The sequence below is a fragment of the Eupeodes corollae genome, chromosome 2 (assembly GCF_945859685.1).
Source record: "Eupeodes corollae chromosome 2, idEupCoro1.1, whole genome shotgun sequence".
In the NCBI taxonomy this organism is placed as follows: Eukaryota; Metazoa; Arthropoda; class Insecta; order Diptera; family Syrphidae; genus Eupeodes; species Eupeodes corollae.
In genome coordinates this window covers 57,062,180-57,088,544 of record NC_079148.1, presented here as the reverse complement: position 1 = coordinate 57,088,544, position 26,365 = coordinate 57,062,180, and the positions used below count along the sequence as shown (strand labels likewise).

Genomic DNA, 26,365 nt, shown 5'->3' with positions numbered 1-26,365 from the left:
TCAGGATGATTTAAAAGAATCTTTATACCAGCTCATTTCTGCAGTGGACATAAAACAACGAGAGAAATACATGACTGACGCCACGGGATCTACATATATACAGACAGCTCTACTGTCATCTAAATCACAACTTGGAAGAGAGGAATTATTTTAGGGATGATAATAGCATTGACGAAATTTCAATGATGGTTAAATTGAGAGGTGAAGTTATGCAGTTGAATCTTATACCTAATAGAGATGACTTACCAATTATATGGTCATTGTGCAATTTAAAGGAATGATGTTTTACACTTTGTTGGAATATGTCCAGTTAAAAAATTATACAATTCTACAGGCTAGCTCTTCTCTATAGAAGTAGAATTATAAATGAAAGTTTTTAAATATATTATTGAGCTGACGGCAATAAAAAAAATGTTAATCAACGTTATCAAAATAAAAACCAATCTTATCTAATCTATTCAGTTTCTGCTGTCCTTTGACATCTTTTTCGAAGAAACCAGCGTCATTTTCGCATATGCATAGCATAATAAGAAAATATAAGTCCAAGGGTCAATTATTGCAATGTAATGATAATATAAAATACCCAGGACATGTTTCCATGGTAAAACTTTCTTATAAACAGCTGCAACTGACATATAGTTAAGTTTTTCGTATTCCTAGACTTCATTATAAATTTTAGCGCTTCCAAACTAACTAGTTCTTCTTTTGAACAAAAAGAAAATTAGGTATGAACGCCCTTTTTCCAAGCAATTTTGTGCCTTTAAAAGACACTTATCATTCCCATCCTGTCAGATGCGAATAAGAACACTATAGGGTACTTTTAGAGGGATATTTTTCTGAGAGTTTTTCATTTTACCTGCACCGACAAGTAGTAGGAGAGATTGTAAAGCATAAATGTACCACCGACCTGCACATAAATGCTAACAAGACTTAAAAAGTCTTTGCGAATGGATACACATTTTTCAGCTTTAAAAATAATTGAATCCTAACGAAACGTAATGAAAAAGGATCTCAATATTTTATTACAATAAAGTATTATTTTTTCAGATCAAGAAAAACTAGAAACGTAAATTTATTTTTTAATACTTATAAAACAATAAATGTAACACTAGCTTACCTGCTTGCTTTTCGAAGATGTCGATGGTGCTTCAAAGCTTATTCTAGCTCCTCTACTATATTGCGGCGTTGCACTAAGCAGGTCATTTAAAATATGAATGACAGTAGATATGTCCCGCTTTGGACGTCCGTATCTGTCTTGTAGTGCAGGATTCAAAGTGCCCGAAAATGTTCCCGAATAAATACCCTTGCCGTGGTTTTTCATTGATTCAATAACTGCCCCTGAGCTGCTTTTCCGAGCTATTTCTTCACTAGTTAGATCAATTTTATTTGTAAAAACTTCCTTGGACAGTTTACGAAGTGTTTGTGTTAGATTTCTAGATGCTTCAGCAAGTGTGCGAGTATCGGTAACTGTGATACCAGAATCATCCAATTCCACAGACGGTGGCGGAGCAGTTGTTGATGTATCGCTAGCATTACTGGTATCATGCGAATTTGATAGAGTCGAAGAGTTTGTAGAAAGAGACAATGCACTATCATTAGATTCCACAACCGAATTGACTTTATCTGCTGATAAAGAGATGCTATTATCTTCAGCTGTCAAGCTCTTGCGCAGATTTGCGCTTCCGCTACTACTGCTACTACTATTGTGTTGGTGGTAATGATGATGATGGTGGTGGTGATGGTGGTGATGATGATGCCGATGTTTGCGGCCAATAGGATTATTCGCTGTTTTGTGCAGTAATGCCGTCGAAAGGACCGATTGAGAACTTGACGGCGATAACGACGACTGATTGCCGGTGTTAGTATTCGATTTATGGTTTGGTGTACTGGTGGCCAAGGTGCGGTCGGTGGAGAAATCAGCTGACGGAGTTTCGCTGCTGCGTGACTGACAAGGGTTGACTTCGCAATTCTTGCTGCTGGTGTTCAAACGAGTGCACAAGCAAGATGTTAGCTTTGCTGATATCGGATCTGCGTTGCTGGTAACTGTTTTACTGGACGCCGACGAAGATGTGGACCCATTTAGCAACTCAGAAGTGTACTTAGGATGGCTACTTATAGGAATGTTCTTAATTGAGGTTGTTTTTATGGGACTCGAAACCAAATTAGACAGAGATTTTATTGGGGATTGTTCCATAAGTGCGTAGGAAGTTGATGTCGCTGGGGTAGAAACACAACATTTAGCTGGTTTGGTTTCTCCGACGACGCTTACACCTTTCACCACTTCCATCGAAGTAGACGAACCATTAGCAGACGACGAAGTTGAAGCGTGCGCAGGATGGTGACCCATCGATATACTTTTAACAATATTTTGTAGACTCTCAAAATCTCTTTTTGTTAGAAATGAACTCAGGTCTCTCCCACCAGGGGTTCGAATTTGTGTTGAGGTTGAAGGGCTGCCCTGGTGATGCATACTCGATGACGTTGTTGAAATTCGAGTTGCATTTGTTGTTGGTGTTGTTGTGGGTTCGACTGAAGTTGGTGCTGTAGTAGCAACTACTGAACTATCTGCAGTTATATTAGTTCCGTTTGCAGTAGTAAGTGGTCCTGGAGCAGCATCAACATTTAATTTTCTAGCCACAGACGAATGGTGATGCTGATGCTGGTGTTGATGATGGTGGGTGTGACTGCTTACGCTGTTGCTATTGCTACTATTGGTGTTTAATGAATTTTGTGTCTGGTTAGATGAAGAACGACTACTTCGTTGACTGGATCTTGAGCGGCTACTGCCGCTAGATGAGGGACTTGCTGGGTTAACCGTGCTCAATTGTAATTGTATTAACATCATGTGATCGCCGAGGCGCATACTTAGGTTCAGAGGCGTTTTGCCACTTAGAAAATCATTAACTTGTGAATCATTGAGTGATTCGAGTGCTTGCATTACTGTATTTTCCGGACGTTGTGCCTGCAATTGGAAGAAAAAATCTTTTGTTAATCATTTTTATTACATTTGCAATGAATATAAATTTTGATTATATGGTTTGCATGTGGGATTCAATGATTAAGAAATAATATTTAGGTCAAACTATACAAGTCTTTTGCAGAACTGCATCCAAACCAAAGAAGCCCTAACAATAATTACTAATTTAGGGTTTTTACGTCGTTTATAGTTTCTTTTTTGTCAAAAGGGAGAATGGAAGACGTGTTTTTCTTCTTTTTATTTAACCCACTTCATAAATTTGAATGCATCACTTATAGTTACGCACGTAATATACTTTCGTAGTTTATTCATAAAAAAATTAACTAAATCAGCAAAGGCGGACGAAACGAATCGATAAATTGAGCTGTTGCTAGACGAAAATTAAACACATGCGTTACCAGCACGCCAGCTATGAGCTAGCTAGCCAGGCACAGAGCAAGCCAGTGTTGTCACACTTTCACTTTCGCTTTGCTAGTGCGGGTTCTCAGTTTTGTTTTCTTCTTTTTTTCATTTTCTTGTCTTTGTTTTTGTTTATTTCTTTTGTTTTTGTTTGATTTATTTCAATAATTATTCGGTCTCTTTTATATGCAAACGAACAATTTTATTTTTGGCTCCATTTGGCGATCCATGTGATTTCAAAATGTATTTTTGTCTTGACTTTTCCCTAATCCGGATTATTTACTAATATAGAAAGTATAAGTTTTAATATACATACATGCAATGAGTACCTATGAACATATGCTATTTTATCAAACTCATCGTTTTCTGACTGAGAAGACTTGAATGTGTGGGATGTTCTTTGTGAACGTCTCTTTAAGTTGAATAAAATTTTCTAATTGGTGGATAAAAGTTTGTGTTTATTTTTGAGAATACATTTTAGTTTTGTTGTTTTTTTTTCAATGCAAAATAGAATGAATGAAAGGGTATTAAAAACTGTTGATTATGAATTAAGTACTTTATGTATGTATATTTCATTGTTTTCTCACTTAACAAAAAAGATTAATTTTTTTTGAGATTGACCATTAGTTTATAGAACTTTAAATCAATCATTTATGGGTTTCGTTTTTGTTGTTTGTTTTAAAATTAATAAACTCATCTAAATTTTGTTTGTGAACAATTTTGTAAAATGCGTTAACTAAGTAGCGATATATGTGCGCATAAAATTAAACATACATACATACTGTGTATCAATTTCATATTCGTATCCCTTCTATTAAAACTTTGAATGTTCTCCTGATCCTAAATGGCTTAGAGTAGGACATTAATACCACATGCAATGTATTTATGGTTGATGTATTTTATCAAATTTTCTTAGTTGGTTAAAATAATTTCCTAATAGATCAATTTCATATTCGTACGCTTAGTTCCAAGTTGCCAAGCAGCTTTTATTTCCCTTGCATTTTCAATCAAATGCATTTTGTTAATTCATGTGCTATTATTAAAAGTATTCTAAAGTAATTTAGAATTTTTAAAAGCGTCTAATTTGTCTCAGAATTTATCGAAAATGGAAAGAAAAGCAAGTGAAATCTCTAAGGAACTTCCAGGATGAGTCTGATTGAGTCAAAGTTCAGTACTCTTGGCGCGGATGGCAGACAAATGGTTTGGCGTAAGCCGAATACTGAATACCTTCCACAAAACACACCTTTAAACATGGTGGTGGGTTGTTTTTCAGCAGCTGGTGTTAGGAAACTGCACATAATTGAAGCAATTATGGATCACAAGATCTACATCGATGTTCTGAAGACGAATTCGATTTGATAGTACTGCACAAATGGGTCTAGAAAACAACTTTACTTTTTATTAGGATTATTAATTGCAGAGAGGTTTTGGAAACCCCCCCCACAATCACCAGACATTAATCCGATAGAGATGTAATCTGCAAATGTACCATTAAGAACAAAAACGACTTGAGAAAATTCTCTATGAATGGTCACAAATAACCTCGGAAACAACGAAAAAAATTGGTAAGGTCAATGCCAAGAGGATTGTAAGCTGTAATTACTTCCAAAGATTATGCCACAAAATAGTAAAGCAAATTTTTTTTAACTGATTAAAACAGGGTACGATTATGAAATTGACACAATATTACTGTAGTTTTTTTCTTTCTTTTGAGTTTTTCGAGAAAAATGAATTGTACCAACTAGAAATTTTATAAAATATATCACCCATGAACTTACTTAACTTGCCCTTTGTTATTACTTTTATATTTGAAGTCATTTTGGATGAGGAAAACATTCAAACTTTTTATTCAAGGGGTTCGAATATGGAATGGATACCCTGTATGTATTTCTTGGCATAATCTGATCTTTTTTTGGGTATGATTATGAAAAAGTTCGTAAAAAAAGAAAATTAAATGTTTAGCGAATATGAAACACTGTTTTTGTCGTTCGTATTTTGACAGCACTGTTGATATAATTTCGTCAACAAGAAAATGTAGCTAGGAGACCTCGACTTGAAAAGCATGTGGAAAGCAATTGTTGTGGAGAATGGGAAACCCCGATACTAAGTGATCTGATCAACTCGGTGTTTTTTCTGAGTTCTAAGAATCTAATTGCAGCTTATTCCACACAAAATCAAATTGAAGAAAAAAATTAAAGATTAAAATAAATAAAATTGCCGCATTTGGGATACTGAGTACCTAATTTTGATCCATCGGCGCAATTACTTTGAAGTTTTCTGCGATCGCATAATTTCCAAAAATTATAATATAACTGACTTCCACGATCTCCGGATTTGACTGCATCAGACTTTTTTAAGCAGGAATATTTGAAGAGGGCATTGCTGCCGAACTATTCAAAGCAGCAGGCGATGACTTGGTACGGAGCATGCACCAACTCATGTGCAAAATATGGTCGGAAGAAAGCATGCCCGATGAGTGGAATCTCAGCATAGTGTGCCCGATACATAAGAAAAGAGACCCTCTAAACTGCGCCAACTACAGAGGCATAAGTCTCCTTAACATTGCGTATAAGATCCTCTCTGCCGTATTATGTGAACGTCTGAAGCATTTCGTCAACAACCTGATTGGTCCTTATCAGTGTGGCTTCAGACCAGGAAAGTCCACTATCGACCAAATATTCACACTACGGCAGATCTTGGAAAAAACCCAGGAGCTTCAAATCGATACCCACCATCTCTTTATCGAATTTTAAAGCCGCGTATGACAGCATCTATAGGGAAGAGCTCTACAGAGCAATGTCTAGTTTTGAAATTCCTGTCAAACTTATCCGTTTGTTCAGAATGACGATGGATAATGCACGCTGCTCTTTCAAGGACGGAAAAGATCTTACCGATGCATTTGATGTCAAAAGGTTTTAGACAAGGCGACGCACTGTCATGCGACTACTTCAACATCGTTCTGGAAAGAATTGTGCAAAACTCAACCGTCAACACTAGAGGCACAATCTTCCAAAGGTCCATCCAATTACTCGGATACGCAGATGATATTGACATAATTGGAAGATCAAAGCGTGATGTCAGTGGAGCGTTTTTGAGCATTGCGACGGAAGCGAAGAAGATGGGTTTAGTGGTCAATGAGGGCAAGACCAAGTATATGCTGTCATCAAAAAAGGACACTAAACAACGAAGTCTTGGACAAAACGTCACTATGGACAGCTATAACTTTGAGGTAGTTAAGGACTTTGTCTACTTAGGCACCGCTATTAATACAGACAACGACACCAGGGCAGAAATCAAACGAAGAATAACTCTTGCAAATCACTGCTTCTTTGGACTTAGAAGGCAATTGAGAAGTAAAGTCCTCTCTCGAGCATCTAAAATCACCATCTATAAGACACTCATCATCCCGGTTCTCATTTATGGCGCTGAGGCCTGTCAAAGAAAGATGAGAGCGTCTTAGGATGCTTCGAAAGAAAAATTTTTCGGGTGATTTTTGGTCCCGTACGCATAGATGGAGAATGGAGGAGAAGCTATAACGACGAACTGAATGACAGAATGACGATGGAGAATGCACGCTGCTCTTTCAAGGTCGGAAAAGAACTTGGCGTGCGAAACTGGAGACAGCTAGCTAGGGACTGAGCTGGCTGGAGACGCATGTTGGTTAGGGCCCAGGTCCGCCCCGGACTGTAGCGTCACCTTAAGTAAGTAAGTAATTAATATTTGAAGACTAAAGTAAGTACAAAAAGTAAAAAAGAAAATTAGTGCTGAAAAACATGTGCTATAACCAGATCTTATCCGAAGTGTTATGGAAAACTCTCTAGAAAGAGAGCATGAAGCTGATGCTAATTTCAGGGACATTATACATTAAAGACATTTTAATATTTATTATTTAAATTTTTGCAACAAAATGATCTTTTCCTTGACACCAATTTTAACCTGGAACTCCATCAATTCAACAGTAATGAAAAAATTTCGACCAGAATTTGATAGAGGAGATTAATCAATTAAGTGATTTTAAATTTTTAAAGCGAGGGAAATGATTCAACAATCAGCGCTTAGACTAATAAATTTCCAAATAATTAATAAACTCAAATGGCATATTTTTAGATAGTTGATTTTATTTAAATTAATTGTTTATACTAGAAACACCCAAGTGAAACAAAAGCAATTATGTACGACTCTTTCATGTTCTCTATTATCTTATCGCTTTATTTATACTTTTTTTTTTTGAATATTTCTTATCAAATGAACACCTTTAATTAATTTTTACACGCGCAATCAATGAGAACTCAAAGATTATAAGAATTGTGAGTACATGTATGTATTTATCTATAGGACTTATACTACCATTTCCGTTGACGTGGTCCGTTTCTTCGATAGAAATTGTTAGTTTGTAAAAGCAAAAGGTCTATATTTTTCTACTATTATTTATCTTTTATTTATACAACTGATAATAAAATGTTTTGTTTTAAGCTTTGTTTGATTTGAATTAGTTATTACAAATGGCACCTGATGACAAAATAATATATACAATCTAGCAAACTTGCTAATTTTAATTGATATTAGCTGGTACGTAGACGACTTATCAATATTTGTATATTAACTATTATTATTGAACAGAATGTAAATAAATCGAGTTATTGATAAAAGCACACAATTTCTTCCTTTTTTATTACAAAAAATTATTGACTTTCTCTTTCAAACTGTATATAAACATAAATTAGATGGTTTTAAATTGTTAGAAAGCTTCAAAATATTATAGTCATTTTTTTTTTTAAAGAGATTTACTAATGATTTCTTTTGGTTGATTTGCATTTTTATTAGGTAAAGAAACAAATGCACGAGCATGTGTTCAGGGTTACAAAAACTTTTGGCGAAAATTATACAACTAGATACTATATTTAATAAAATAATATTGAAATAATAGAAAAAAATTCTTGGCTTCACAACCAAGGCAGTTGTCAATAGTGAAATTCCCTGAGAAAACACCTGATCTGTGATTGAAATGTGAAGAACTCATGAATCAAAGGAGGCAACGCTTGGGACACTACTAGTTGTAAGTAGAAAAAAGCAATATCCTTTCAATTATGGTACGACGGAAACGCATATTTCTAAAAAAAAAGATTAACGTAGGGGAAAACTGTGAAATTGAAAGCCATGCCCAGTTTTAAAAGGGGACATAATTGATCTTTAGATCGTAGTCCACTTACTTATATCTTATTTGTTGCATTTATTTAAACATTTTACGCTTGAAACTTCACATCCTCGGTCCTTTAAAACACCCAGTGACCTACATGACAAGACTCATCACCAAAAGTATCCGTATGTACCACTTTATTACAGATACGCAAGCCCTATTTTTTTTATATAAATGTCTGAAATGATTATTATTATTATATTTCTAAATAATTTGTATCGATATGAAATATCGTATGGGGATTTTTATTTCCTCAAGTAGCTCTTTCTGCTTCGTTGCTTAGTTATTTATTTATTTATTTATTTATTTACTTATTTACTCATTAATTAATTCATTCGTGTATTTATTAACTTATTTGTTTGCCTATTTATTTATTTATTTATTTATTTATATATTTATTCGGAAATTAGTTCCTATTAAATTTAAGCATTACATATCTGTGATATAATTATAAACAAAATTCGAATGAAGGTTTTTTCTTTGCAATGTTTTCCTTCAAACTTATAAATATTAAGACATAGACATGCTGTTTAAAACATAATTATTATTTTCAGTAGTAAGATACAAATTGATATCATATCTCTGTGCTGTGCAATGACTTAAAAATATTGTAAACAATGTAACTTTTTCTTTGCCAATAAAATATCTATCTATCTATCTAAGATTAACGTAGGGGAAAACTGTGAAATTGAAAGCCATACCCAGTTCTAGAAGGGGGCACAATTGATCTTTAGATAGTAGTCCACTTATTTGTTTCATTTATGCAAACATTTTACGCTTGAAACATCACATCCTCGGTCCTTTAAAACACGCAGTGACCTACATGACAAGACTCATCACCAAAAGTCTCCGTATGTACCACTTCATTACAGAGACGCAAGAAGCCCTATTCTTTTTTTTATATAAATGTCTGAAATGTATTATTATTATATTTCTAAATAATTTGTATCGATATGAAATATCGTATGGGAATTTTTATTTCCTCAAAGTAGCTCTTTCTGCTTGGTTGCTTTTGCGCACTTTTTTTTGTATTTATCTAATCACTCGCTCAACCTGTTGTGTTGACTCAAAAACCTTAATAAAATCATAAAAACAAACTATTATCTCTAGAAATGTATATAAAGATTGAAAAGGTCTCGCACAAATAATAATATTGGCATTTCGACAAACAAACAAAAGAAAGAAAAAACATATTTTAAAAACGTCAGAATATTCATTAATAAATAATTTATATTGTTTTTAAAAAGGTTTTAAACTGATTCAACTGCTTCCAATTAAAATGTATCACTTCGATTATTATTATTGTAAGGTAGGTGTAGGTAACAGGTATAGCAATTACCACGTCACAATTCAACAATTAATGATGTTCAATGATGTAGTATATTCTCATAGTTGTTTTTGTAATCAATGTCATTGGGAGTGGGGGGGTGTCTCTTAATTTCTTTTAAGTTTTTCTTTATTTTGTTGGTAGTTTTGTTTTTCTAAAAATATAAACAAAAATTTCTTTTGTTTCAATTTTTGTTTGAATAAATTTAACACGATTGCTTTTCTTCTCTTTGAATAAAAAGACATAAATAAATTTGTTGTGACGAAAATATCAAGTTTTTGTGAATTAAAGAAAATTACTGCTTCTCGCGTCATCAAGCCAATCAAATGGACATAAATGTGTGTTCTGACGTTAAGAAGCTTTTCTGTCAGTTTTTATTAAACACAAAATCAGGTTGATTTAAATATTAAATCGATTGTGGATAAATAAATTTAATATGTGTTAATAAGAAAATTTATTGAAATACCAACACATATAAATAATAATTAAAAATAGATTGAAGAATAAAAGTTGACATATGACTCAGTGAATGAGTATTTTCGAGCAATAAAGAGCAATTCATTTATTATCACGGTCCCCATGTCCTCGTCGCTGTCATAAGGTGTGCAAAGATAAAAATGTGATGGCCGCAACTGAGAGTTTGACACCCTTCATAGAACTGAGGAGCTCAACATTTCTCACGCTAGTGTAAAAGAAATTTCGGATTATTAGCTAACAAGGCCCATTTGCCTCAGGAATTGTAGGCCCAAGACTATCCATTTCGTTAAAGCTTCACAGTTTGGGCCTTAGAGCAGTTTGAATTGAACCAAAGATCTTCGTTTGTGTTTTGATATAAGTATTTTTAAAACCACGTTATTGTCGAATTACCACTGCATCCACAGGAATTGAATTTTGGACGTTTCGAAGCCATATTCACCGAATTTTTGTTCACTAAAATTGGACAAAAATAGTTCGAAGAGAAACCAAAAAAAGGGATAAGAACATTGAGAATACAAACAAATTATACTTTTAAACCTTCCGATTTAATGTAAATGAAGAAGAAAAAGAAAGAAGCAAGATTAAGTTGAATATTTAACTATTATTTGTTTTATTTTTGTACAGAACTATCGAAGTCAGCTTTTTGGTATGCAGAAAGTGCCATAAAATATGAACTCTTTGTTCCTTTAAGATTAACTGCAGATCCAGCCATTTTTGACACTTAATTTAACTTTAAAATTCGTACGATGCTATCAGCACCAAATTGGTATTGCAGAGCAAGCAACTTCAAGTTCTTCAGTGTAAAAATAAAATGTTGTGTCCGAAACAAATAAATGTTTTTAAATGTCCCTTTAGCGCTTGGTCAAATCAGGAATTGCCATTCCGAAAGAAGTAGACTTCATTCCACTTTAGAAATAGGGTTAAAAATATTCTATTTCGAAAATGTTCACTTTTCGAACGAAATACAGAGTAGGAATCCTGGTCTTGTTATTATCCGTCTTGACGGTATGGGCAGGTTAAGACGATATAAGGGATAAGGGAAAATTAAGGCAAGCTTTTAGTATCTGATTGGCCAGCTGCCAAAAAATTGCTTTTCAATTAAAACAACTTTTTGGAAATGTTGTCTGGAAAGTTAGTGAAGAAAAATCCCAGTTACTATTAAGTTAAGAGTACTTATATTAAAATTTCAGCAAGTAAAAGATAGTTAAGTTAAGTTTCAAGTTTGGAATTAATAACATCTGAAAAATTAACTTGTTTTTTTTTTTTTATATAATAAGCGCACACTCAAAGGGATATATTACCCTTATTATGTAGACACAGTGTGAGCACTAGGAAAGAGAGAGAGGGTTTGAAAGGAGTCCTGAATATTGCAATAGCTGGGAAAGACATAGTGTGGCAAGGCATTCCACAATCGCATAGTACGGCTAAAGAACGAATCTCTGTACTTGACAGTACGACCGAAGTTGGGCTCGAGGGTATATTGATGAGCATTCCTAGAAGCGCGAGTATTACGGTTGAACTGTTTAAGAGGAGGAATGCAGCTGGCTATTTCTCTAGAGCATAAACCATTAAAATAACCGTAAAAGAGGGTGAGACAAGAAACATTTCGACGATGTTCAAATGATGTAATTGATCTTATAATGGTAATATCACCAATCAATCTAAATGCTCTACGTTCAATACTATCCAAGAGGCTTAAGTAAGTTGCAGGAGCACCAGCCCAGATATGGGAGTATATAAGTCTTGTAAATAACAGCCAGATCAGAGGGGGAGAAAAACTTCTTGCATCGCCTTAGAAAACCCAAACATCTTGCGGCATTTTTGGCGACATCGCGTATGTGATCGTTCCACAAAAGGTGGTTGGTGATACATATACCAAGAATATCGTTCAGTTTCCTCGATGGATAATGCCATTTATGGATAATGGTAGGGGGGTAATTTCGCTTTAACGATACAAGACAGCATTGCTGTCAATTATTGGCTTCCCCGGATATGTCATAATACAATTTAAAATCATTTTTAAAAATAAACTTGATTTTGGCCCATCCTGCTCTTAAAACGATCGAATATAAGTAATTTTTGAGTTTTGGCTGGAATTTTAAAAGTTATGGTAAGGTTTCTGGATTTCGTTTTCTTTTTCAACCTTATGAACCGCTTATTACTTCCTGCTTCTCTTATTTATTTCGATTTGATTTTATCAAAAAAAAAAAACATAATTTGTTTGAACTCATTACCAAACCATTACATATGTAGGTAGGTGCATAGATAGTCAGAACTAATTTTCAGCTCTAATGGACAAACTAATGAATTCACTTCCACATGGAAGTTGTCTTTTAAAATATGTATAGAAATAAATATTAATTCAATTCAATCACATTGAAGAGATTTAACACAACAAAGTTTGAATAAATAAAACTCTATTTAGGTGAAAATCCATAATTTCTGCTTCCCAAAGCGAAATTCTTGATTGAACTAACTTAACTTCTGACACGAGCTTGGTGAAATTATTATTATTTTTTCAACTGAATTTGGTTAAATTACAATAAATTTATACACCTATTTGGCTAAAACATATAAGCAAGCAGGGTATCGAGAAAATTTTCGAATGCAGAACATGAATTTAATTTAAGCTCTGTTATGTTAAGTTTATAATAACATAATTTTAGTTATGCATAATCACATAAGGCGTTAATATTTAATGAATTAATTTTCGGTTAAGTTAATTAACTGGAAATTGGAATCCAACAAATTAGCGAGAGTATTGCGAATTGATGAAGATGATTTGTTCAGTTGGTCTTGGTTAATAAATAAGCGCATAAGCATTAATCTAAATAGGCCAAATCTTTTTAACTGGCTTCTGCAATGACTGCGTTCAATCTCAAGCATACGTTGATTCAGCTGTTCTGTCAGAACAAGAAATTCTTGGATACCTTTGGATTTTGTTGATAGCCAAGTTTTTTTTTGATCAGCTGTTATTTTACTCGGAAAATACTTAGAACAAGGTATCTGGATGCCCTATCCATCGGAGATCGAATACAGCCAATTGGTTGACAACTTGGATCTACCATCCATAAGCATCGTACATCATCAACTGACATACTTTTCAACGCCCAAAAAGCCTCTTTCAGCCTCAAGTTTAACTGTTTTTGCACCTCAGATTGTCTTTATATGTTAAACGCATCACAACGTGCGCCATTGTCGTCGCGTCGGCACTGCGCTGCGCCGCCTCTATTCCCTACCTCACCATCATGTCGCAAATGACGCGATTATTCTTCATACACTTTATTACGCTTGTTTCGCTTCTGGCATTGTGTGATGGTATAAAATGCCTGATGGCGCATGCGCGGCACCAGACGTTTACTATTCACATAGTTACGAATATATGGAAGAAAAACTAACGCTAATGATGCTTACAGTACAGTGAAGCAAGCAATTGAAAACGGTACTTATATGAGAGTCACGTTTACCTACGTTCATACGAGCAAATCCACATAATGTTTATGGTTAGAAAGAAAGACGAAGAAGAAGAAGAAGCGAGAGGGGCGGAGAGTTTTTGTTCAAGACAATTATTGTATGTCATCACTTTAGCGTTTTTTCCACAATTCCGCGTCAATATTATACAACGAGGCGCGGTAATGATTCACTCGTTCTGAAGAAATGGCAACCTGGCCGATGATAATGTCAAGTTGGAGAAGAAAATTGTTTGATTGAATCTAGTCGTACGTTCATATACACTCACTGGTCTTCGACTTGATGACGGATTTGACGTTTCATCAAGAATAAACCTATCTATAACGTAAAACTTGTGGCATTTGAGAGAAGAACAAAATAAAGCCGGTTGAATTTACTCGTAATACAAATCACTAGAAAAAGAAAGAAATTGCGTTTACTTACCAGCAATCCGGTTTCAACATTTGGTATTAGGATGATCTTGGAGCCATCCATTAATCCATTGTCTTTAAGTGATCCATCCTGTAGTTCTCTGTAAGGGAAATGGTAAGAATAAAAAATAAGTATAAGAAACAAGGTATTATAATTTAATTATTTATAAGGAATCAAGTTTATACTCATGAGGCTGATGAATTTAAAAATTAAATAGGTATTAAGCTATTTTAACATTCCGTTTGAGTTGTTTCTTGAAAACGTTTTGTTAACAATTGTACCACAATGTATATCGGGGAATGTCTTCAAAAAGAAAATTGGTACTAATTGAGAAACATTTGGACTATTTAAATTTCTGATGGATTTTAATTAAGAACTTAAGGAGGTTAATAAAAATGCCTTAATAAAAGATTTAAGAAGATTTTTGAGAAAGCACTTTTCATGACTCTTGGAGAATTTTCCAATTTCTCGCAAGAGATAGGTAGTACCCGTAAAAAAAACTTAAGATGGCACAGGCAGAGATTAAACCAAGACGTCTGGCAGAGTTCTACATACTTACGGGTACTACAACAACTTCTTACAATATTAATTTCTAAAAATAAAAGAAAAGGGTGTTTTTTTTTAACATACATAATATGTAACTTTAAAATGGAACAAAAGAATTACAATTTTTTAAATTGATATGAAATGTGCTTAAAACTAGCAACTTCACATATTTCCAAGAAAAATAGTCAAGTGACGGCGTTAAATCACATTTCAATTTACAGGTTCGGAACGTGAAATTTAAATTGTTAGGAGACTTTCCTTAAATAAATCAATTATGACACAAGCTGAGTGATATGTTTTACCGTCTTGTTGAAACCACAGTTCATGCACATCATGGTTGTTTGTCAGGGTTCTTGTAGACGAAAAAGTCAGTTATCACGGCTCCGTAACGTTCTGACCAGCATCGTTTTATTTAAAGAAGTACAGACAAATTGTTTCACCAATTCATAGAGTATACAAACACAAATAAGTAACCGTTTAACCAAAAGTAAGCTTCATTAGTAAACAAAACGAGCTTATGTAAAATTTACGTAGTGCGTTATATGTATTTCGAACAGAACTATGATTTTAAAAATAAATAAGCACAATTTTGAAGCGTTGTTTATGAGTCAGTTTTTCATGTAGGAATGTCAAACTAAGCTTAAAATAAATCTTTACAATATTACATTAAAAATACTGGAGCGAATATATAGTTTCCTTAACCGTGTTAAAGAGAAGTCTGTGTGTATATTACCTTAATTCTTAAGAAAGTGTCTAATTTTTACAAACAATGTGTACCTATATCTTTTTTTTTGTGTAAAAAGCTAAGTTTTGAAATAATCACCATAAACAAATAATTTATATTACATACAAGTTAATGTGGTAATATTCAAAACCTTTAAAGATTAACTGTAAATAAGCGTGAAGTTGCAATAAAAATGTTTAAAATTTGTTTGCCAAAAGTTGTAATTTAGAAGGTTATAGAGCTATGCGGGGGAAGGCACATCGCAAAACATAAAAGTACTTCTATATCCTTTGAAGATCGGATAGGTTTAGACATAGTGAAATATATTTTCGATGTATCCGTGTTACATACTATCAACATCTTTCTGAAACGCTCTTCAATTAAGATTTAAAAAGTCTGCAATAAACTTTACTGCCGTTCGAGTCTTTAAAATATTAAAGTCAAAAATAGAGTTGATCGAAAATTCCAATTTTCAAAATGTTGGCATACAAACAAAAATGTGTTCAATAAAATTACAGATCCAAATTACAGCTACTCAATTTTACAGTTACTTATTTTTTTAAGGAATCAATGCAACAATTCGTCAGGAAGAAAACATATACCCAAAATCTGTTAAATATTGCTACATTTACTAGGAAATCAATTTTAACAATAAAAACTGCCTTCAGCTAACAGATTTACAAAAAGGTCAAAGTGAGACCCATAATTTTTTGATTCTGATCTAAATCTCTACTCAAGCAGATAGAAGACAAATTTGCTCGAGCTTGATGTTTGCATACTTCTTGGGAAAGGGAATATAATATTGTCAGTTTAATTTTTGGAGGGAAATTCTTCTGGGCGTCACAATTAACAACATTGACAGTTATCAAATAACTTTTCATATCGTTGAGTCCAAATTGGTCTACTCGAACTACAAAGTTAGTATCTAAACACGCTATACATTGAAAATCAGCTCGAACACGATTCATGTACCAAGTTATGCTTAAAGCAAATTCAAACATGCATCACCAATAAAATTCAGTTTACCTGCAAATGTAAATAATATTGCATGTTCAAAGCTGAAAGCCCTTACGAATTGTGTTGGGACTTCTTCTTACATTTATGTACTTAGCAAAAATGATATAAATTATATTTACATGAAGAATAAACAAGCCTTAAATAGGTATTCAATATTCAATTAAATTTAAAGATATTTACATAACTCGGAGTTTGAGTTTAAAAACTGTATCCACGATTCTTTTTGTTTAAACAACAAAATTATAAGCAAACAATTGTTATACATACATAACTGCGTGCAACAATTTTGAATGTAGATATGACATTTTATAAATTTTGCATATCGTTGTCTTAAATATTGAAAACCTGCTAATAATTCCACTTTATGCATAAAATATTAAAAAATTGCTTAAAAATGCAAAAGCTATCAAATTCTTTTATGGCTGTGGTTTAAAGAAATAATAAAATGCATACAATTTCATTATTTTTTATTTTATTCAAATATTACAAACACTTTCGCTTTTGTTTTTTTTTGCATTTTCATAAAAATTATTAAAAATAGGTTTCAGAAAATTAATACTTCTTCAGTTTTTGACGTGAAAAATATAAAGTTAATATCAAATCCTTTGCCATCGATTAATGATGGTCAAAATCTAATCATTGCCTGGCAGTCCCACCACGAGTGGCATAGTACCTACTACTCTATCCAAATTCCCAACTACAAAATAAACGCCTTTAACCTTCGGAACTTAAATTATGAATATACAAAAACAACAACACTAGTCTACAGAAAAAAACCAAGCCAATGTCGTGAATGCTAATTTGTTTCTGTCTTCGTATAAAGTGTGCTTTGCTCACCAGTTAGCAGAACTAGCAGCTCCAGCAGTATGATGATGGCGCGGCCGTTGGGACAGTTGTTACTTCGTCACCGCATTGTGTTTACCATAAAGTAACCAGTTTTTTTTTTAAATTTTAATGTGCTTCTTTATTTGATACTCTTTATGACGAAATTTTCTTTTTTTATGAAAGTTTATGCCGTAGATACAGCAAGCATATAAGCACGTCATATACTTTAGCCATGAAAAAATAATGCCTATGCCTACAACTGCTGTCTCCACCTTCCTGATTATCTTTGCTGATGAAGGGGGGGATTTGAGTTGGTTTCGAGTTAAACGCGATTTAAGCTTCGTTGCCTAATTTATTGTTTGCTCGAATTTAAACCGATTGAACATTTCATGTTTGGGCCTGACGTCGCGTCGATGACGATGAGTGTAGTGCGAGTGGGTCACTTCGCTATGAAGAGATGTTTAAATGTGAAATTGTTTTTTTTTTTTAATTTCTTAACCTTCGAATTTACATCTCCATGTCGAATTCATATAGCAACAATGTTTAGTGATACTGATGGCAGAGGTGAAAGCTTGAATAAGGAAAGTTTCCCTTTCTCACCTCAACGAAACTTGAAGAAAAAATAAAACAAGGAATATATTAGTAAATTAATCGACACGAAGGATTATTATTTTATTAACAACCGATGAAAGTTCAATATTCACGTTCAGCGTGCATTCACTTCGTTTCGCTGGCATATAGTCCTTATAAATTTGGATTTAAGGTGAATTCAATTTAAAATAATATAGTTGTAAGTTTTGGCGAAGGCAAATAAAAGGCAGTTCATTAATTCACTTTACAGCAAAAAATGTGTGGTGTAGGCATAACAGTTGATCGAATTTTTCTTTTAAGGTTCTGCCACAGCGTAATCATTATGATGGTTGCAAATTAAAATCAACTGGATAAACGATATTATTTTGCGACGAATCAATCATTTTTATTTTTACGATACATATCTACATTTTTTTATAAACAACTGTATAATTCGCATTGCATTAATATATAAAGATTACTTTGTGTATATATCCCACGAAGTGTGAATACATTTTTTTTTGTTTCGAATTTAAATTTATTAATTTAACATTGACCCTCTTATCGTTGATATCTTTCGTAAAACTGAAAACCGCATTATTCAAACAAGAAATCTGTTCGTTTAAATTTATCCAAACAAATTAAAGCAAAAAAAAACCTTTACAATACTCGTATTATATTAATTAATACTATTTTATTGTCTATTTAATGTTTTGTTTTATTTGAATCGATCCAGTTGATGTTTTGCAATGTTTATAACTCTGTTGCAGTTTTTCCATCGGCAAATTTCTTGGTTATTTGCGAAATTTTATATTTAAAAAATCATGTAATGATTGGTATGGCGAATCAAGGAGTAATTATTTCAAACCATTCAATGAATGGTTTTAATTTTACTTATAGAGGTTCATTCTAAAGGATTATCATAGATATTTAAAATGAAAAATTGGATTTTTGTCTACTTGTTTTCATTTCATCGTCGCATCGTTTAAAAATTATAAACAAATTGATGTTAATGCTCCATTTTAGGTATAAGTTTTAGTATGCATGTACTCTCGAGAATACTTTATACATATTACGAAAATCTGATCGATAGACCATTCCTAGGCTTGAAATTAATTCGAAGAACATCGTTTCTAGATAAACGCTTCTTAAGTTTTTAGAAAGTCTATGTTTGAATACCCGTGAAGTGATCCAATTAGCGCGTATTTCATTCTAGTGTTTGCCAAAGCAGGACATTTGCAGAGGAAATGGATTATCGTTTCACTTTCTCTTTGGTCACTACAGCTACGGCAAAAGGTGTTGTAAGAGATACCCAACTTTTCTGCATGAACTCCTATAGGCCAATGTATGGTACAAACCGCGACAATCCTGGCTATGTCTTGCCTTGGCCTGCATAGAAGATCGTTTGTACGGGTTTTATTATAGGTGGGACATATCTTCCTAGATATAATGCAGTTGGGTAAATTGCTCCACCTTCGGTTTGATTCAGTTTGGTAGATAGAAAAGATTTTACCCTTCATAGCACCGAGAGGAATGTTAACCATTTCCGCAAGTGAGCTATGAAGGGCCGATCCTTGCCTGGCTAGCTCGTCAGCCCGTTCATTTCCCACGATACCACTATGGCCCGGAACCCAGATCAGGGTTACCCGAGGTTAGTATTCAGGCTCGCAAGCTCATCGCGACATTGCTGGACCAATTTAGATGAGGATATGGCCGAGTTAATGGCTTTGACAGCTGCCTGGCTGTCTGTAAAGAAAGCCGCATTTCGGTTTTGTTTAAGTATCTTATATGCCTCCCTTATTGCCAGCAGTTCAGCCTGAAAAACGCTAGCAAAGTCAGGAAGCCTAAAGGATCCCTGTCTGTGCCATTAATTTTTTTTTTCTATAGGTACTGATTCTTGCGAGGAATTGACAAGTGACGTGTTCGGCTTAAAACTGTAGGTTCCCCTAATTTCCGACAAATTTACTTGCACACAAGAATGGTAAAGAGTTGTAAGTCACTAGGCTCTAGTGATTATATAGGCTTTGAGGGTAGCTACGCACAAATCTGAGAACAAATAGCAGAATTTCCATGCATTTGGCCGAATGATAAATCAAGAGTGATTGTCGGGATACCAATGCACCCACAAAGAGTGACTGTTTGGTGCGTTTTATGGGCTGGCGGCATCATCGGACCATATTTTTCTCAAATTGAGGACGGTTAGGCAGTCACTGTGAATGGTGCTCGCTATTGTGAGATGATAACGAAGTTCTTATGTTTCAAATTGAAAGATATTGATTTTGACGATATGTGATTTCCACAGGACTGTGCCAATTGCCACACGAAAATTTGTGCGAAAAAAATTTAATCACCGTGTTATCATGTGATTTGACTCCGTTGTACTTCTTTCTTAATCCACCAAAATTATTATAATAAAAAGAAATTAAATTAAGTTCCTAAAAAGTTTGTGTTTCGTTAAAAATCAACATCGACCTTAAAATTAAACCAGCCTTTATAAACGTATTATGAATTTGAATATAGTATCTTTTCTATTGATGATTGAAGTTTTTTTTAGACTCAATTATGTTTTTCGGAATCAAAACTATTTTAGGAAAATTTTCTTAAAAAAGAAGTTTTAGAACTATCATTAAAACGATACATTTTTAAATTGATTATTCTTTCGTAACAATATAAGGATCTTTTAAAGCTGTGTTTGTATTTATTCCATTATAAATTGTTTTAGAATTTAATAATATCTTATTAATGTTACTATTCACAAAATGGAATACATTAATCCCATTAACTTTATTCAAATGTCTTTGTACTAAAAATGTGTTTCGATACTACTAAGAATGAGATTTAACTCAGAAATAATAATAAAAGGTTATAGAAAGGTAATTACATACAAAGTTTATCGACCTTTTTTTTAATGGGTATTGTGCAACTTTCGGGAATGCAGATCAATTTTTGGCGGTAACAAATAAATAAAGTCTCAGACACTGAAAAAACCTAATGATCTTCTACTTCTAGATGAGCTCAAACAAAAATTAGAATTTCATCGAAAAATATTCGAATCAAGTTCCAAGACAGCTTTTGGTTAACCAAAACCACTTAATACTTTTTCCGAATAAAAGTGAGCGAAGAGCCAAGTGAAAATATATTAAATAAAGTTTTAAAGTAAAATAATTTGTAATCATCAATTTTTGTTTTTAGTGTTTTTGGTTAGGAAAAATGCAATCGAAGAACCTACCACCATACTCATTCCAACTGTTGCTCAAAATACAAATATTAAAACATATTCATACATACATTTGTATAATGCCTATGCCTCTAATATTGTTGCACACCATGCACAGCACACCTGTACTCGTCTAGATTTGGGCTGACAACAAAACAAAAGGTGAACTAAGGTTTGCACAAATAATAAAGTAAACAAAAAAATGTATATGTACGCAATTTAAAATAAAAAAAAACATATCACATAGGCATATTCTCCATTACATAAAATATACATAGGAACCTATACGAGTATGTGAATAAAGTATGTTTTTTATTTATGCTAACCTAGCATTTTTATACCTGCTGAATAAAAACGATGATGATGGACTCTTTTATTTTATTTCAATCATTTCCTTCACCCCTTGGGTTTTAAAATAAAACAAGAATAAAATAAAAGGAACTTAAATAAAAAAACAAAAAAAAAACAATTTCTTAAACATTTCTCTATGAAACAAGAAAAAGGGTTCGATTTAAGGATTTAATTTTTTGAAGGGACATTCAAGGGAAAAAAGGAACGACTGCATAGCGCGTTAGAATTCATACATACACATAACCTAGTAAAGATACGGTGTATGAAACTTTTGCCATTAGGGATTGGTCACCCTTTATTTTCTTGGCAACATTTTATCGATCCGTAGAGAAACACCATACCAAGCTTATAGTTTTATAGATAGGTTTATACATATATATGTTGGTATATTGAAAATGTTAGATATGTATGCGGAGAAAGAAACATCGGTGTTGATTCAGGTAATCGCGAGGGCGTGTGTTTATGTGTTGTGTATAGAAGGGCTGTTTGTCTAGTGGCACATACATGCATAATACATAATAGAGTAGAGTGTATCGAACACAGAATCCTCCCTAAATAACTCTCGGGGTATTTTTGGTTGCCCATAGTCATAACCATGGAAAACATATCAAAAAGACAGTGGGTTGTTTTGCAGTAAAACTTGGCCAAGATTTAATGATTAGATAGGTACTATTCTTAAGTATTCTTAAGGCTTGTTTAAAGTCAAAGTTTTAAGTGTTCCGCAAAAGGCATTTATATTACAATATTTTATTTTGAACGATGCGCTTCTGAAGTTGGGAAATCTATGATTAAACATTGAATCATAGGAAAAGTAGACATAACCTGTTAATGGACTAAACAGATAGTATGTCATTACTAACTTGCTGAACACAATGGTGAAGCTTATGGTACTGTTTAAAAGAACGAAAACAACACACATCGCTACAATGTGAACTTGAAGCCGAAGCTAAAGCGCAAGTTGGGTGAAATTTTACTTTTGACTTCGTGCTGCTCAGATTATTGATATTTGTGTGGTTTATATGGATAGTTAAGGGATCAAGATGAAAACTTTTGGCTTGATACAGTGCAAATTCAATTCTTGTCGAGCTTCAGTATTGTGGACCTCCTTTGCTTCAAAATGCGCGTTTTTAATGACAGCTTCTGCTTTAAGCGTTTTTTAAGCTTCAAACTTCACCCATTGGCTGAGTTCAATTTCGGACAGATAGGGTATCCGGATACTTTTTGTTATTGTTTTACGTGTAAAATAACAGCTGAGCTGTCAAAAAAAGAATCCAAAGGTATCTAATGATTTCTGGGGTAATTAGGTATCTGACAGAACAGCTGATTCAACAAATGGTTGAATTTCAAGAAACTTGAAAATTGATTTCAGCTTTTTGTATTTGTTGGTAAACAAAAAGATACAAAATGTTAGTTGAAGTTGTATTTGAGGATATTCTGTACATAATAGACGATGAAGAAGCTATTTGCCTCCGAATTTTAGAAGGTTATTATGATCTATTTTCTGTTAATATAGTTTTCTGTAAAATGTTAATCGTTTAAAACCCGAGATTTTGAAGGAAATTATTAATCGTATAGAACTTCAATTGCGCTAAGAGGAAATTTAGATTATCTCTTATTTATTTATCTATGAATTCATCATCGTCCGACGAATCAGTTGAATTATCCATTCAATTTTTATCTTACAACAATTTTGAATTCGATGCTTAAATTTGTCTATGTATTTTATGAATAGCTGAAAGTTGTTTTTATTTTTTGACAGATATCTCAATAGAGCTATCCAACTCGTTCAACAAGGTATCTAAAAATCCACCTATCTAAGATACGCTATCCAACACGACATTGAACGCAGCCATTTCCTTCAGGCCGTAAGGAAGAAAACTATTCGCTATATTTGTGTATGATGTTGTTTTTGAAAAAGAAAATTCTTACCAAGGTTTTGCGTGGAGTTTGGAACCACGTGCCTTAAAAAACTATCAATATTACCTTTGAACATATAGCTAATTGTTACAAATTACACACAAAATTGTATTCTGTGCCCATTAAACTATATTAAATTTCATGTCCATCCATATATTTTCTGAATACGGATTTAGATTTGAAACTCTGTTTAAGCACCCGTTTTAAGAAAAACAAAATTACCCCTACATCCACTCCCAAAGTATTAATCCAAAAACATTTTTCATTGTACCATAAATTATTTAAAATCATTTAAAAACTATTAGTTTCCAATTTACAACATTTTTCAAAGTAAAATGTACTTATGTTGTCATAATATTTTTTAATTACAAAGTATATATCGACGAGTTTTCCTGATCAGAGAAAAGTCTTAGCATAGAGATTATAAACAGATTTTAATTGAAATCTGAAATGCGTCTTCCCATACCAAGATACGAAACCTCTCGATGGAAGTTTCTTTTCTAAAATGCAACAATGATTTTATAAGAAGAAACGAATCAAAAATACAAAATCGATTCAATGAACTCTATAGTAACAAGAAATTTTCATTTTCAAAAACACTTGGTTGTTATGCACAGAAACTGTGGCATCGATTCTTATGTGTATTATATTTTTTTATCCAACCAACGTTTGTTATGTTAACGATTTTAGATTCGTTGGCAAGTTAATCATTTGTTGCTAGGCCATAACCAATTGGGGCAAAACATTGAATTCAATTTTCTAACTTGCATTAAATGATTTTTATTTTTATTTTCAAAAGAAGCATAATCTGTTTTAAATTAGGTATGCAAGAATTTTTGCTAAGCAGCTGAATAGTCAAAATTCTCTAGCTTGCGAGTCTATAAATATGATTCATTATTAACATTACATCGATCCTAAGGGAGATCCCACAAGAAGTTAGAAAGCGTCAAATAACATTTTTATTCATTCAACCTTATCAATCAATTTGCAATTTTACAGTTGAGAATAATAAATTGCTATTCTCTGCAAATGTAGCAAATAGAATTATTAACCTTTTAAAAATATGCGATAAAAGTAGTGTAGACAAAAAAAAAACCTGCTATAAGGAAATATTTAAGTAAATACAAAATATGAGCAAATAAAACATTGAACTAACATTGTTTGTTTACTTTTATACAAACAAAAATTAACTCATATACAGTAGTCATTAGCAATCATTAAATCTGCAAAAATCTAGCTTCATTTTAAGATAACAAACATTTGAAATAGCATTAAAAACTCATTTGATGAATAAAATACACAATTTTGTTGTAATTATAATTTAATGTTAACTATTCTTAAATGTTGTTTGTTTATTTGCAAAACAGACACATATTTATTTTTATTGGATCAACTTATTCATTCATAAAAGAAAATTCAACTACTGGATATTTGATGATAAAACAAAAAGCAACACAAATTGTGTTCTGCTTTATACCAAATTTTGAGATTTCGTCGATTTTTTAAGACATCCTAATTCAAAAGACACAATTTTAATATCTTAAAAAATAAGATTTCCCTTAAAGTATGAAAAGTTTTTTTTTTTAATTTAATCAACACGAGTTTTAAAATTTAAAGCAATCGAGTCCATAGAAATAAATGAAAAATGAACGAAGGATGTGGGGCCCTTTTACACCAAACGAATCCGAATCAATCAGAATCACTGCGAATCAAGTTGAATCTGATTTGTCACTTCCACTCTTTCACACCAGCTGAGTCAACCTGAATCTATAACAATCCTTTCATCTTTTTTTTGTTTTCCTTCTTTTAGTTGCTTTTGAGCTATCATCATGGACGCTGTTGTTTTAAATGCAATAGTGTTTCGTTGATTCAAGACTGACTGGACGAGGAATCTGACAGATTGAATCAAGTGCGACCTCGAATCAAACCTAATTGAACCAGATTCGTCCGGTCTGAAGGCGGTAAAAGAATCCCTTCACATTTAAACGGAGCGCTCAAAGCCGAATCTTGGTCAATCAGGTTCAACTTGATTCGGAGTGATTCTGATTGATTCGGATTCGTTTGGTGTGAAAGGGCCCGCACAGCTATACCCAACCCTTTCGGACCAGTTGGTTTTTTATCATTAAAATCAATGGAATCAATGGAACATTTCGTTTATAGCGATCATTCCACCGAAACCCCCCGGAAAATGTTTACTGACAGAAATCTGTCATCGAAATTGTTTGAAATTGGAACACAAATCGTTTCACTTTTAGAAGCCAATGGTTTTGATTATTGTTGGAGTTTTTGAAGATCGTTTATAGCGATTATTAAAAATCCTTTGTGTGATTTTCTATCGATCCGCATATAATTTTCATTTCTAGTCAAAAGGAAACATCCATTAAGTTGACCATAAGAAGGAACCATTCAAATTATTATATATACAAGGTCGTGATTATAATTTTATCAAAACAAAGTCTCTTTTCGGAGAAAATTGAATAAAACAAGGCATTTTATTAGCTAGAAATATACATATATATTTCAAGTTCATCAGTCAGTCAAACATGGAGGCGGGTCGATGAAGGTGCGAGAGTTTTCTTCAGCAGCTTGAGTTGGAAAACTTCACATAATCGAAGGAATCGATCATAAGGTCTACACACTGAGATCCTGAAGAACAATTTAGTCACAAATGGGCTTAAAAAACAACTTTTCTTTTTATAAGAATAACGACCAAAACCATAAGGCAAACGCAACTCGAATGAGGCTTCCTTATAAATATCAGGAAGTTTTGGAAACACGAACTAGATCGCAGAGTCCGAAAATATACCATTAAGAATAGAAACGATCTGAAAGAAAAAATTCTCTATAAGTGGACACAATTAACATCTGAGATTATTGAACAATTGGTAAGTTCAATGCCAAGACTATTACAGGCCGTAATATCGTCTTAAGGTTATAAT

At 33.0% G+C, this 26,365-nt stretch overlaps 1 protein-coding gene across 1 annotated transcript in view; it reads right to left on the bottom strand.

Moving 5' to 3' along the window:
• LOC129944368 (midnolin homolog) overlaps positions 1–26,365 on the bottom strand; it is a 41,842-nt gene that overhangs the window by 5,789 nt on the left and 9,688 nt on the right. Inside the window, exons 2-3 of the mRNA XM_056053747.1 lie at positions 14,272–14,359; positions 1,118–2,962 (exon numbers count right to left, since the gene is read on the bottom strand). Coding sequence (XP_055909722.1) covers positions 1,118–2,962; positions 14,272–14,359 — 1,933 coding nt within the window. The remainder of the gene's footprint in view (positions 1–1,117; positions 2,963–14,271; positions 14,360–26,365) is intronic.